This window comes from Chaetodon trifascialis, chromosome 21, assembly GCF_039877785.1.
Source record: "Chaetodon trifascialis isolate fChaTrf1 chromosome 21, fChaTrf1.hap1, whole genome shotgun sequence".
Classification (NCBI taxonomy): Eukaryota; Metazoa; Chordata; class Actinopteri; order Chaetodontiformes; family Chaetodontidae; genus Chaetodon; species Chaetodon trifascialis.
The window spans coordinates 11801590-11816110 of record NC_092076.1 but is presented as its reverse complement, the minus strand read 5'-3'; the positions used below and the strand labels follow the sequence as shown (position 1 = coordinate 11816110).

Here is a 14521-nt window from a genome sequence, read left to right as displayed (position 1 = left end):
CAGCCTCCTCTCCTGTGCTCCTCCTCTCATCTTCCTCTGCTCTCCTCCGGCTCCTCCTCTGTATGTGCTGTCTTCCTGGCTCTAATCATGTGGCCATTGTGTATGGATTTACTGCCCTCAGAGCCCCCAGGAGGGAGATTTGATTTTTCCTCTGCACTGGCTAATCTTTTCCTCTCACTCTCTATTTTTCTTTTCTAATTCTGTCTGCCCGTCCTCCTCTTGCAGTCTCAGATGTTTTCGCTGTCCTCTCCTCCTTTTAGAAAATCACCCTTACAGTTGACTGGAAGCATATATTCATTCTCTAGCTTTTTCATAATTTCTCTCCTCTCACTCTTTCTGGCTTTGTCTTGCTCGTGTCTTCTGCTTTCCTCCTACTTTGCTGTGCTGACACTTCACTCATTGCTCAGAATATTAGCGACTGAAACATCATTAATTCACTGAAGAGTGGCTTATTTGATACGCATGTATTATTGCTGATCAGTTGTATGTGTTACTGACTCATTTGGCTGGTGAATTTTGTTTTGACTCATTGTTTACTGTTTTCCAGCCACTCTCACTCTCCTGGCTCCATGGCAGCAGCAGTGCGAGGCAGTGAGTGGTCATGTGGACGCTGCACCTTCTTAAATGCTGGTGCAGCACCTCGTTGTTCCATCTGTGAGGCACCACGCCAGAAACCTGACCTTAACCAGATCTTGCGGCTGAGCAGCACAGAGGAGCATCGCTGGGCCTGTCCACGCTGTACACTCAACAACCCCCAGGGATCTGGAGCCTGCTCCGTCTGTGGCTTTGGACCATCCCCTGCCACTCACACACCCCCTACAACTACCATAGCTGCCACTGCCAACGGCCTCCCGCCCGCTCCGTCTGAACCCCCGACACCTACTGTCACCCCCACAGTTCTGCTTGAGCCCCATGGACAGCATCCAGCTAAGGAGGAAGTACTGCGGCGGTCTGAGAGCAATGGAGAGGTGGTCGGCCTTGAGGGGCATCACTCGGGCTGGGCTTGCCCTCGCTGCACACTTCACAACACACCTGTAGCGCTGTCATGCTCAGCCTGCGGTGGGCCCAGGAAACTGTCTCTGCCTAAAATCCCTCCTGAGGCACTGGTGGTGCCTGAGGTGCGCACACCTGTGCTGGGGTTTCCTGTTCACCCAGCAGGGGCTGCCCCACTACTCATAGACCTAACAGATGATTCTCCACCAGCCCCTCCCTGTGATCCCCAAGAACCTCCCCATGTCTCCTCACAGTCCCTTTCCTCCCCTTTTACTTCTTTCTCGTCGTCCCTCCAAAACAACCCCGTACCTCGCAGCAGGAGAGAGGTGCCCCCTCCAGGTCGCCCACCAAACCCAGGCACCAACACGCCCAGCCCCACGTCTCCTTCAGCGACCAGCGTGCCACCCCAACCAGGCCCACAACGGCCGGCCAAGCCCAAACATGCCCAACCCCAAGAACCTTCATACCCCAGCAAGCGCCTCAGTATCCTAGAGGAAGAAGACCCTCAGCACCATCCACTGACCACACACGTCCCTGTTGCGTCCTCAACCACCCCCACCTGGAAGTGCCCTAGCTGCTCATTACCCAACCCAGGTGGCTCATCTAAGTGTGAAGCCTGCCGATCATCTCGGGTTGGTGCTGACCTCATTGACCTTGTAGGCTGTGAGACGGTACGATTTACCCCGGCCAGCCCCTCCAGTCCGGACTTTAGCACCTGGGCCTGCTCCAAGTGCACGCTGCGCAACCCTACAGGTGCACCCAAGTGCTCGGCCTGTGGTTCTTCCAAGCTGCATGGCTTTCAGGAGCAGCAGGTGCCACTACCCCGCTGCTGTACACACTGTGGTCTCCCGTTGGGTCCTGGCACTGCATCGTGCTCCTGCACTCCTTCCTCCTCTTCATCCTCCTCGGGTCATAAAACACGGAAACAGGCCCGGGGCTTCCCTTCCTCTTCCTCTGCTGTTGCTTCTAGTTCTACTTCCTCCTCCACCTCTTCTAGCCTTCAGGAGAAGGTAGGACAGTGGAGCTGTCCAGCATGTACGCTGCTTAATGACACCAAGGCCAAGAACTGTGCAGCATGCCACACACCCCAGCAGTACCTCACCCTTCGCAAGGTGGTAAAGCCTCTGAAGAGGAGGGAGAGCATGCATGTAGAGGCCCGTCGACGAAATGACGAGGGCGAGGCCAAAGAGCTTTGGGAGAACATTGTCAGCTTCTGCAGAGAGGTAAGCGCAAATTGAGTTGTAGCTAGGAAATTAAAGAAAACATTTTAATGAGGCAAAGTTATTTTGTGATTCATAAGTAAATTATAAGGGCTTGGGGTTGTTAGTGGTGAAATCCATTATGCTTGTTGGATTTTTATTGCTTCATAAGTGATTTTTCTATTCTATTGAATTTGGATCATCTTTAAAGTAGCGAGTTTTCATACACAGGCAACTGACATTGTTCAGCATGAATAAGTTAATCGTATGTGGCCGATTTTTTTTTTTTCTACCTTTACATTTTATTGAATCTTCGTTGGTATCTCGGAGAAGTCAAGATCTGCTTATTTCAGTGTGTAATGCGTCGCAGGGTGCACATTGCCTTTCAGTGCACAGTTCCCTCATTGTAATTCCTCTTTTTGTTATGGCTCTGGCATTGTTCCCTCTCCCTCAATCTCTTTAATTTCCGAGAAATGCTAATAGGCTTTGTCATTGCCTCTGTTTGCACTTGCTTCGTTAGCAGAGTTTTAAACGACCAGCGGGTGAATGTTGGCCACCTAAACGAGCTGCAAATAGAGTGTCTTCATTTTTATATTCAGACTACAACCCGCCTTCAGTTGCGAAAAATTCTGTTTCAGAATTTCAACTTTGTGTCAGGACTGTAACTCTTGTATTTGGAGGCTCTAATGAGCCCGGTTTTATTGTTTGTTCTGATTAGACTGCTGGGATGTTTTTTTTTAATACAGGCAGCCTAGTTTGAGTCAGACTCCATATTTCCTGTCCTTAGTTGGCACCAAACACAACTTAGAGTTCTTATTTAAGGAGATATCACACTGCTTCATGAAGTACGTCTGACTGTATAACAGCAGATGTGTCTGTGAGAGATAAAAACTGTTTTAATTCTGAATGCGATTACCCTTTAATGTTACCCTCCCTGCAAATTATTAAAGGATCAGATCAGTGTCTCTTGTTAAACAGACAGCAAACACTCTTTTTTTTCTTTTTGTGGCAGTAAACACCATGAAACAAAACATTTTCATTAAGCTGCAAAATGTTAATCATTAAGTGTTTTTTTTTCCTGAAGTGACAAAAACCTAATTATGCTTTTGCAATCACAGCCTTGTCCGTTGTCATAACAACCTAAAATAATGATGCATTTTACCTGCTCCAGTGCCTCTGCATTTAATGTTCAAAGATCAAGAAGACTTTGAGGTGAATTGAGTCATTCATGAGCCCTGATTGGTCTGATTCACGGTGTCACAGCTGTTCTAGCAGCTCGAGCTGAGATGTGACAACCTTCTTTCTATCATGTTCACTTACTCTGCAGTGCTGCTGAACCTTTGATAAGCCTGCATTAAGTTGTCATGGATATGCTACTCAGGGCTGTCAGAAGGGTTCATTTGAGAGCATTTAAGATTGTTAACGCCGATGCTAATGAGACAGACCTGATAGGAATAATTACACCTCAGATAAATGTGGGCACTGCAAAATCCAGAGCTGATCAGATTCGGGTCATTTTTGGGGCAGATTTATTCTCTGTAGGCTTTTCACGATAAGTACTTTTGTCAGGTGTATTGCCCCAGAAATAATTGTGATTCACAATATTACTGTCATTTTAAGACCATTTTATGCCACAGATATAATGTTACTATAATAGGATAACAATACACTTTATTTCAAAGAACAATGAACTTTTAATTCTTAAGAACATTCAGACATTGGAATTGAAATGTGAAACAAACACCATGATATCCATCATGGTTATGCTTTAGGAGGGCTTTTAGGTTAGTTGCATTGCCGCTTTTCATTGCTCCTGTTTTTAAAAGTCTACATACCAGCTTATTCACCTCAATGGGCTCTCCTCTCTCATTCAGCTTGAACCCAAAACTTACCCACACAGGAGCTGTGGAGTGCAGCTTTGAACCCAGGTCCATGTGGACTCGAGCCTCGAGTAACACTTTCTCTTCTTTTCATCTGGGTCATTCTTTAACAACAAGAACTGACCGCAAAACACGTCTCAGGGTAGCGCTTTTTGTTCATTTGGCTTAAGCGTTGTGAATAAACACTTATACACCGTGCCCAAGCCTTATAATGGTAACAACAGCCTTGCTAGTTGGTCTGACATTATGTCAGACACGTGATAAAGGTCAGGTCCTTATATTGTACAATAAGTCAATAATATCATTATGGTGACAGGGCGAATTCCCTGAATTCTCTGGATGTCTGATGCATGATCACTTACTACACCGGCCTGGCGCCTATCATGCCGTGTTTACAATAGCATGAAGTGAGCTTTGGGATGCATTATTAATGGCTTCTTTCAAAGTCACAGGGCTCACTGCTGCGAGCGTGGGAGGGAAGTTGGCTCAGTGGGAAGGAAGGATATTGGAGGTCCCTCTTACCCACCTTCCCTTCCCCTTTTCCCCAATTTAAGATCAACATTTAAGCTCGTCTTTCTTTTATCATCTTTCCTTTTCTCCTCCAGATACTTTAGGCCTCCCTCTCTCTAGCTCTGCCCCAGTGCACCCTTGAAAGTGCTTTCCCCTCTTCATCTCCTTTTTATCCCATCTCCCTCCATCACATCTGTCCCCACACGCTCATCCTGTTTTTCTCCTGCTAATATCTCAAAATATGCTTTCCCCTTGCCGCCCACCGCACCCCCTTCACCCCCATCCCACCCTCTCCACACGACTGCACTCAATTCTCCAGTGTAGTCAATGTGTTGCTGGCTGCGTGTGTGTTTGTGTGTGTACGTGCTAAGGTGAACACAGGGCTGGCCTATTTTTAGTAGCTGAGCCGGAGAGAAGAGGAGCAGAAATGATCCGCCTCCCTATAGTGAATGTAATCACTAACAGCATCATCCGGCGCTGCGGCTCAGTTTTAGGAGTCAGAGAGATGGAGTGGTGTAGAATTGGTAAACAAGCTAGTCTTTCTAATCCGTCTGTGTCGAGGCATTAACACTTGGCAGGCACCGAAACGCCAGTGGTGAAAATTTAATAACGATAAAAAGCGAAAAGGCGCATAATCGTGCAGTCTGACCACACGAGTACAGTTAAAGTTTCAGACTGCGTTTTTTTTTTTAATTATTTGCTTAGCTCAGATTTTGTGACTCATTGGATTATAGCAGAAAGTGTTGCTGATGAAATGTACTGTAAGTTAGTGGAGAGTTGGTCCAAAAGGATGATGTGAGAATATTCTCTTCTCACCTGAGTGGAGTTTGTTTCTCCTGCCTTCTTGCTGCTCTACTCTCCTTGATTGGTTTGGAGAGCGAGAGGTGTGTGTGTGTGTGTGTGTGTGTGTGTGTGTGTGTGTGTGTGTGTGTGTGTGTGTGTGTGTGTGTGTGTGTGTGTGTGTGTGTGTGTGTGTGTGTGTGTGTGTATTTGATGCCAGTGTCCCAGAGCGTGTCCGCTTACTCACTGTGCCAAACGAGTAAATGCTACTAACAGCCATCAGCGCCGCTTGTGAACTGTAAAACCCAGCATGGTTAGAACTGGATCCTCTGTTCCCTCTCCATATCACCCTCTGGGGGAGCAACAAAAAAAAAATGCTCCACGGCAACGGACTGACTTTGATTTGTTTTGTTTTCGTTCTTTACACCGCTCTTTATAGTACCTCTTGCCTGGATTTTTTGCCACACTTGATTTTTTTTTTTTGTGTGGGGTTTTGGTTCGCATGTTAGATTGACTGCCTGCAGTGACGGGTTTTCACTGCCTGTGACTTACATGTACGTGGCTCTTCTGGGATGCTTTTGTTTTGGGTTTAATGAGTGTGGCACCATGAAATCCAGCTCCACAGTTCCTTGTAACCACATTTTCAGAGATCAATAGGAAATATGTAGATATCTAGCAACAAGCTTACTATCCTCTAAAAAGGCCTTGTATGCCTGCCAGTCCTGTGTAGTCTGGGAGATGGCGGGAAGGCAGCGGGTTTTCTGAGCGCAGCACTGAATTAGCTGATCGCAGTCTAGTTTGCATGCTGGCGTGTGCCCAGTGATAGAATCAGAGACAGCAGCCCCAGGTTCACTCAAAGAGGACAGTCAGCTAGACTTACGCTAGCAGACGTCACAACTCTGCAACCTGAACAACAGGAAAATGTTTTTGTGCATGTGCATGTTATTCACACTCCCTGCACATGCACAAAAATGTGATAGTTTCCACTTTGGTACTAAAGTTGTATCTTATTCCAAATGGAAATGCGTGTTGCTTAAAGGTTTGTCCTATTTTTCATACTCTGCTCAGAAAATGAATGTATTTAGGTTGAGCTCACAAATTCTGATCGCCCTTATTGTAAGACCAGAAACACCAAAAGGAGTCACATGTGCCTGAGTTTCATAGAACTGTTTGGTGTCAAAAGCTCTTGAAACAGCAAACAAATGTGTGCTCCAGATGTGAGTAGGAGAATTTGAGCATGTGCAGCACAGTCTTTTCCTAATGGGCAGACTGCAGCAAATCATGTCTTTGCAAGTGAGTCAGAACAATCTGCTCAAATGTACTCATGATATGAGAGGTGAGTGCGACAGGATACTCTCAACAGAAGCACCTTCTGGAAATGAAAGGCTGGATTAAAATATGTTGAAGCACATGGCAGATTTTGCAAGCACATACTGGGATGTACCATACTCTAACATAATCAGGCCCTCTCGGTTTATTCATAAACTGGCGCTCTCTTTAACCTGCTGATGAGGGAGTGTGAAAATGAGCTTCTACCTGCCCTACGGTCAAGTATATCTGAGGATAGTGAATTCATTCTGAAAACACAGCCTATGACAGACTTCATCTGCGCATAGCACTGCATGAATCGTACACGTGATCTGAAAAGCCCATCTCAGGCTAAATTTGGAGCAATAAATGGAATAAACAGTGAAATTCATGGCTGGTTTAAATCATGGCCACTGTTGACGGACCAGATGAAGCCAATAAAATAATGTCCTTGGATGTCAAGGGCTTGGTGGAAAGCGATTTATCTGATGTGCCGTGTTGGTGTTTATCCTACAACGTCATAATTAATGTTGCTTCAGGACAGCATAGGGAGCAGGTCATGGTGGATGAATGGACCAAGCACAGGACATTGACCTATTGTCCCCTGTGAAACTGATGGGTTATACTGTACGTTGGCAAGCATCTTGACATACTGACTCATTGCTGTAGCTAACATGTCTTTATCCATTAGAATGAACAGGCTTACAATTTACCCTCTTAGCTTCCCAAAAAACAATGTTTGTGTCATATGTTAGATTACATTCCAGTATTTTTGTGCATGTGAAGACACTTGCCACTATTATATATGTGTATATATATATATTTTTAATGGGCATTTTCTGTATAAATACCTGCCTCTATAGAGAAATATATTAACTGCCTTACAGCCAGGAGCCAGAGCTGAGCTCTAGCAGGTGCAGTTTGGACCTTAAAGGTAACCCTTGGCCACTGCTCACAGTTATGTCTCTGTCTAGTCTTGTCTATGTACAGTTGGCGAGTTACAATAGTTTGAAGTTCACAGTCTGTATGCATCCAGGGCCAAAGCTTTCCCCTCCACCTTTGTGATAAATCGACATCAGCCCCTAAGCCCACACAATAGAGGCCAGCACAAGGGTCATACGTAAGCCATTGAAGTACAGAATCTGTAAGCCACATGGAGACCTAAGAGGGTCGGGGCGGTGAGGCAACGCTGAAGTGATTCTGTCTGGTAGCTAATGCTGCACCGAGGCTACAGAATTGGATTGTGGGGGATGGCAGCTAATCAATTCGCTTCACTGTTGGCCTCCAGTAGGGCGCCCACATTACATCCCCGCCTGTCTCACGACACAAGTGGCCAAGCCCACTTCTGACACCACAAATAGGAAACTTTAGAGGGTTGCTTGTGTGTCTGTTGGCCCTCTCGGGTTTGTACAGGAGAGTTTTAGATGGGCAGATAGCGTGACAGATTGGGTGTCTTGATCTGTTCATGTATCCTTGTTGTGCGCGTCCTGCGTACAGTTGAGAGGCAGTTACATTTCAGAGTGTTTAAGCCCAGTGCCTCATTTTAAATGCTCTGGTGCTCTGCGGGGAATCGGAAAGTGAAGCATTAGAAATGTTTGAATGTGATTTGCATATGTGTCCTGGATCTGGCTGGTACATGGCGCCACGTTTCATCCCCCGCTGTGCACATGTGTGATGCCACACTGACTGTGGAAGTAATTCCTCCTGATGCATGACAAAGTGCAGAAGGCAACAGTTTGTCCTTGTTCCTCACAGAATCCAGGGCTCGTGTGGTGGCCCGTAGTGTCCTTAATCATCATCCACCTGGAAAATATGTCACATTAGAAATGCAGGGTAGAGATTATCAGTTAGTCCTCAAAGCTCCAAGTGTCCTTCAGGCTCGCATTAGCTGTTTGAAAAGCTTTATTTTTAAGTGGTCTCACCAACTCCTTTGGGCATGATTTAAAAATGGATTTTCAGTCTTTTTGATTAGATTTTTTCCTCCTAACAATCAAAAGCACTGCTTTTGAATCTATTTTAAATGGAAGCCATTCAAACAATATTTGAGCAAGTTCACTCGTCTCACCCTTATCACTTTTCCTCCCCACCCTCCACTGTCTCCCTCTCGTCCCTCTTCAGAACGCTGTGAACTTTGTGGATGACAGCTTCCCCCCTGGACCTCGCTCCGTGGGCTTCCCCGAGGGGGACAGCGTCCAGCAGCGAATAAAAAAGTGGCTCCGTCCCCACGAGATCAACTGCAGCAACTTCAAAGACCGAGGCGTCAAGTGGTCTGTCTTCCGCACGCCGCGGCCCTCTGACATCCTGCAAGGCCTGCTCGGGAACTGCTGGTGAGCTTTCGGAACCGAACCCAAGGACACACAGGACACTCGTCAATCTGGATAACTTAAAACAATGCAGAGGCAGGCCATTCATTTACAAAACGGCTGGAAAAACAAGCAAGAGGTCGTCCTGATTAATGCTTTGACCTAGGACAAACAAGAATAGCCAAAGATCCCCAAAGTAAAAGCACATTTTTCATTCTGCTCAGTCTCTGTGAAAGTTCAGAGTAATATAAAACAGACAACAGATAACATTTCATGTCTGTGTGGGTTTTGTCTGAGTCTGCTTTAGATGAACACTGCAGCCTGAAGCTAGCAGAGAGAGAGAGGAATGGAGACAGTGACAGAGAGGCAGTGCAACAGTGAGTAAAGGGCGAAAAACTGAAAAATTGGGAGTTAAAAAAAAAAAGAAAGAAATAAGGCAAGCATTAAATGAAAGAGGGAGCAGGGTGTAGTTGGACAGATGCACAGATACACCTGACAGGGAGATTATTCACAGGAATGTGAGTCTGGACTCATGCTTTATCTCTCTGCCCTTGTTCTGTGTGTCCTTTGGGGTGTGTATGAGTGTATGTGTTGCCATCCACCATCTTCCTCCACACACACACACACGCGCAAAACAAAGACCAGTCACTCGCAAAGTTGTCCCAATACAACTTTTCGCTTCATCACCAGCACACACAGCTTATCAAAAATAACCCTCCCCAGGGCTGAATCCTCTCACTCTCGACAGGATGTAACCTTAATTCATCTCTCACTCTCTCTCCCTTTCTCACACACACACACACACGCGCGCACGCACGCACGCACACACACACACGCTCGTCCTAATAAACCAGCAAACAACTGAGCTCCCTACAGCCAGCCAATGACAGCCGAAGAAAGCAGTGCCAGTCACCCTTGTCCTTGAGTACGGCTGCAGTGCAAGCTGACATTAGAGTCACATTATGACACGGCTAATTGGATTTTCATTTGATTTTTTTTTTTGTAGCCGATTGGTTTTTCATCAGCGGCTGAATGGGCTGATCGGCCTCGCTCAGCTGCCACTTGAGCAGATGGAATATAGCTTTGATAATGCACATTTCCAACCTCACACTGAAAGAGTTTCAGTCTTTAAACAGCTGCTGCACTAACACACATTGACGGCTGGACTGAAAGGGATAACGCTTTCATCTGTAGAGTAGTAATACCAGTGGCAAAAGTGGCTTGTCACTTTGGTAAATTTTAGTTGCGTCGTCAACGAAGGGGGTCAGTGTGCTGTAAAATCAGTGAGTCAGCAGCACACAAAGTTCCAGAACTTTAATTCAGTTTGTAGCCATTTCATCAGCATTGTATGATCTATTTCTACATTTCCAGATCAACTAATGTTCACTTTAAAATATATTCCTTTTAAGTTGGATCCGTGTGTCCCCAGCTGCGCTTCTCTTGTGCGAGCAATTAGCATTTTGTGATGTATTCGGATTTTTGATTAACTAACTTCTCTTGCAAACTAATTAGTGGAGGCATGCTAGTTTGTCTTTGCTGCAGGGTGAATTAACAGTAATGGAGAGGTAACCAGAAGGCATACATGACTCATCAAATGCCATTGATTTTCAATGAGGGCAAATTATGTGAACACCAGGTACCTCGCCAAAAAGGATGTTTTTATTTGCATGTTTACAGTCTCATGGCTGCTTGTCAGTCTGTTCATTTTCTCTGATTGCGTCTATCAGCCAACATTCCTGATCCCTGCGCGCATTTTTGACTGACATGACAGCAGCAATCCACCTGTCCGTCTCAATTAGCTGATCATTTATGTCTTTGCATCTCCATTTGTCTCACTGTTTAATTCAGATTGTCTTTGCGCCTTGTCTCCTTCACATCCTCTCACTCACCCATCTGTCCATTCTGATCATTTTCTGATTCACCGAGTTTTATCCATCCCCAGGTTCCTGAGTGCGCTGGCAGTGCTGGCGGAGCGTCCGGAGCTGGTGGAGAGGGTGATGATCACCAGGACCATCTGCCCGGAGGGTGCCTACCAGGTTCGGCTATGTAAAGACGGGACGTGGACGACAGTGCTGGTAGACGATATGCTTCCCTGCGATGACTACGGCTACCTCCTCTTCTCCCAGGTCAGGAAAGGAGGGAGGGAAAGCTGAGGTGGATTCATAGATATTCAGTGAACAGGATCCACTGTTGATATCAAAAAGGTTTTATGGACACTGCAAAATGGGCAGAAAAAATGTAAATGGACGTTCACAGTATTCTGCTCATATTATGTTTGTTGTCTTCATAGAGTTTAGAGAAGATACAGAATACAAACAAAGGACCAAAGCAACATACTAATACATGCAAGGGGATTTAGAGCTGATAAAGTTTTTTTGTGGCTGCAGAGGGACATGCACAAAGTCTGAAATTGCTGATGTCACTTGAGGAAGCACAGGTAGGGATAGAAGTTTGAAAAGGAAAAAAAAAATCTGTTGGTAAAAAATCTGTAGCCCACACGTCAACTTGAGGTTAGAGGCTCGAGGCTACATTTGCTGCTACAAGCATAACACACACAAAACTGCATCAATTCTGCTGGTGGTCTACTTGCATTGAGGATAATGTCAGGGTCAAATTTTGACAAGGACGAAGAGTGCATGGAATAAGATGATACCTCTGGGTCTGCTCAAACAGTTCGGATCCTTTTTTTTAACCTGTCCATCATGAGTCCGGCAGGGTTAAAGAAGTGCAATGCTGTATTGGTGGAGTTCTCTTTTAAAAGCAGCAGCAAGGACATTTGACATCCAGTATATTAGACATGTGCACTTTGTGATTTAGCAGGAAGCAGGTTGCGTCGTGCTCGCTCAGAGTAGTCATATTCGCCTCGTTGATGGAGTTTGAGCCTTACATCAGTGTGATATTAACTTCTTAATAGGAGTTCAAGTTCATTCATTATCTAGCTTTTTATCACAGGCATGCTGCAAAGGGACCCCGCAGAGGAGGAGTGTACCTCAAGGTCTAATTAATCAACAGGACAAATCAAGTATTGCATCATGCAACAAATAAACACAGGGAACATTTTCAGGCACTCAAGACGCTGCAGAGACATGCTGTAAAACCTGTCGCACCTTATCTGCACAATCTTGTTGAGTCTACTTGGCACCGTCAACCTTAGATTCTTAAAGAAGCGGAAGAAGAAACAGGTCAAAGTAGATTCCTTCACAAATGCCTTTACAAAACTGTGAACGAACAATAATGTGCACAGTGACGATAAGACAGAATAAATAGAACACTTCATCTTTTTATCAGGTTATCATGTTCAGAAACCTTCAAACAGTTGAGTCACAGCCAACAGGTTCAATGCCAACGCCATAAAAACCAACATCCTGTTACAAATGTACCTTCGTCAGTGAGCTGTGCTCACGACATGACTAAATATTTCCCCCTTCTGTTTCCCATCATTCCAGGCCCAAAGGAAGCAGCTATGGGTGGCGTTGATTGAGAAGGCCCTGGCCAAACTCCATGGCTCCTACTTCGCCCTGCAGGCAGGGCGCGCCATTGAGGGCCTGGCCACGCTGACGGGGGCTCCCTGTGACTCCCTGATGCTGCAGGTCAGCTCCACCAATCCTCGGGAGGAACCCATCGATACAGACCTCATCTGGGCCAAGATGCTCAGCTCCAAGGAGGCTGGGTAAGAGGGCGAGTGCAGGGGAACTATAAGAAACTGTCTTTACATAGAATAGATACTTGTACAGTACAGGGAGCACACATAATAATTAACAGTAAATATCTGGATATACATCTGAATCAACATTCTGTAATCAAATGTACAAACATTAAGGTGTTACAAATCTGCCACAGTGCTGGATGCCAGTTTGCAGCATGCTGTATGACAGTGCTAAAAGAGGACTGGTAATCAGCACTTTGATATGTGAGCTCTCAAAGCAACGAGACAGCTAGCCGAACTCCAAAGGGGCCAAATCATCTGTGGCCAAACTGCAGGTCCATCTGTCATTAAACCTGTAGTATTATTCAATATATCAAAGGAGAACGGCCTGGACCATCATAACAAGGCTCTGCTCACAGAGACAAGCTGCATCAGCAAAGGAGCAGCAGTCATATTAGGACATGTGAGACGTTTAAAATACTGATATTGGCTTTTTGGCGTTTTCTGCCAAAACTTAGAGAAAAAGGATCTTTTAATTTTGAGGTATTTCTGGTTAAATAAGGATTAAATCAGCAAAGAAACATTAGCTTTACTTACTTGTACTGACCTTTAGTTGTTTTTCTTCCAGAAAAATTGAAGGACTTTATGTTTCCTGATGATGTTTAATACGGTGTGCTGTCTCTGCCTGTTAGGTTTCTGATGGGTGCATCTTGTGGAGGAGGCAACATGAAGGTGGACGACGTCGTATATGAATCTCTGGGTCTGCGGCCTCGACATGCCTACTCTGTCCTGGATGTACGCGATGTCCAGGGTTACAGGTATGAACCACAGTCATTACCTGCCCGTCTTTACTCTGTGTTTCTTCCCATCCTGATCACTTAATGTTTCTCACTGTACATCCATCTATTTGCTTTAAAGCTTTCCTTACATCTATTTTATTTTTGTAGCAGTAACAGACTGTACATAACACCATGAGGGGAGAAGTTAACTAGGACTCCCACGGTGCATTCGGACAAGAAACATCAAGTGACATAGCTTAAAATTCTGTTATGTGCGCCGCTTACTGCTAACAGAAACGTAATGTTGTGAAAACTAACAATGCAGCTTAGATCAATTCACTTTTTAGTGCTGGAGCAGTTGCATGGATTCAATAACTATGGCATCATATTGTATTTGCAGCTGCATCGATGAAGGATGTAGAATTCACTCCAAGCTATGATTCGTGCCTCTGACAGGCTGCTTCTCTAAAGCAGCAGTGGCCAAGCCTAATGGGTATTGTAATATTTAGAGGCTCGCCATGCCAAAAGAATGGGGAAAACGTGATTTTGTAGAGAAGTTTCAATTATTAAAACTGGCAGCCCTAACATACACATATGAATCCTGTGTTTTTTTCTTAAGTAACATTGAGGATACCATTAAAAGACTGTTGTAGATGTCATAGTAGAAACCAGTGACTCATCCAACATGTCTCACTGGCACAGGCTTGGAAACTTTTGTTTACTCATCAAAAAGCATCTTTGTAAAAGCAACTCTTTCCTCAGATTCAAAGCTAGGTTTTACACACCATTGATATTAATGAAATGCATCCCGTGTTGAGGTATTTCTTGCATGATTTATAGGCAAATGGGGTAGAGCCTTGATGCCCTGCACGTCAGTTCAGTTTGATCACTTTGATCATGATTGCATTGTGAGTCAACACAATGGAGGCTTCTTCCTTCCTACCTGTGAGAGGAAGCTGAGAGTAGCCGTAAATCCCAGATGTAATTTGTTCAAGAGCCTCACACAGCCACTTTAATTTACTGCCATAAAGCAATCGGAGTGGAAGATTGGGCCACGGCGCTTCATCTAAAATGGGTTGAAGTCTTCCTGCGAGGAGCTGGAGGAGATGAAAAGCGGCTTGGA

The 14521-nt window shown here is 45.2% G+C and overlaps 1 protein-coding gene across 2 annotated transcripts in view; it reads left to right on the top strand.

Moving 5' to 3' along the window:
• Window positions 1-14521, top strand: part of capn15 (calpain 15) — a 40085-nt gene that overhangs the window by 15473 nt on the left and 10091 nt on the right. For both annotated transcript variants that reach the window (XM_070989939.1, XM_070989938.1), the window contains exons 2-6: window positions 548-2216; window positions 8789-8997; window positions 10916-11099; window positions 12420-12643; window positions 13312-13437. In XM_070989939.1, the coding sequence (XP_070846040.1) occupies window positions 570-2216; window positions 8789-8997; window positions 10916-11099; window positions 12420-12643; window positions 13312-13437 (2390 nt within the window). In that variant the 5' untranslated portion in view covers window positions 548-569. The remainder of the gene's footprint in view (window positions 1-547; window positions 2217-8788; window positions 8998-10915; window positions 11100-12419; window positions 12644-13311; window positions 13438-14521) is intronic.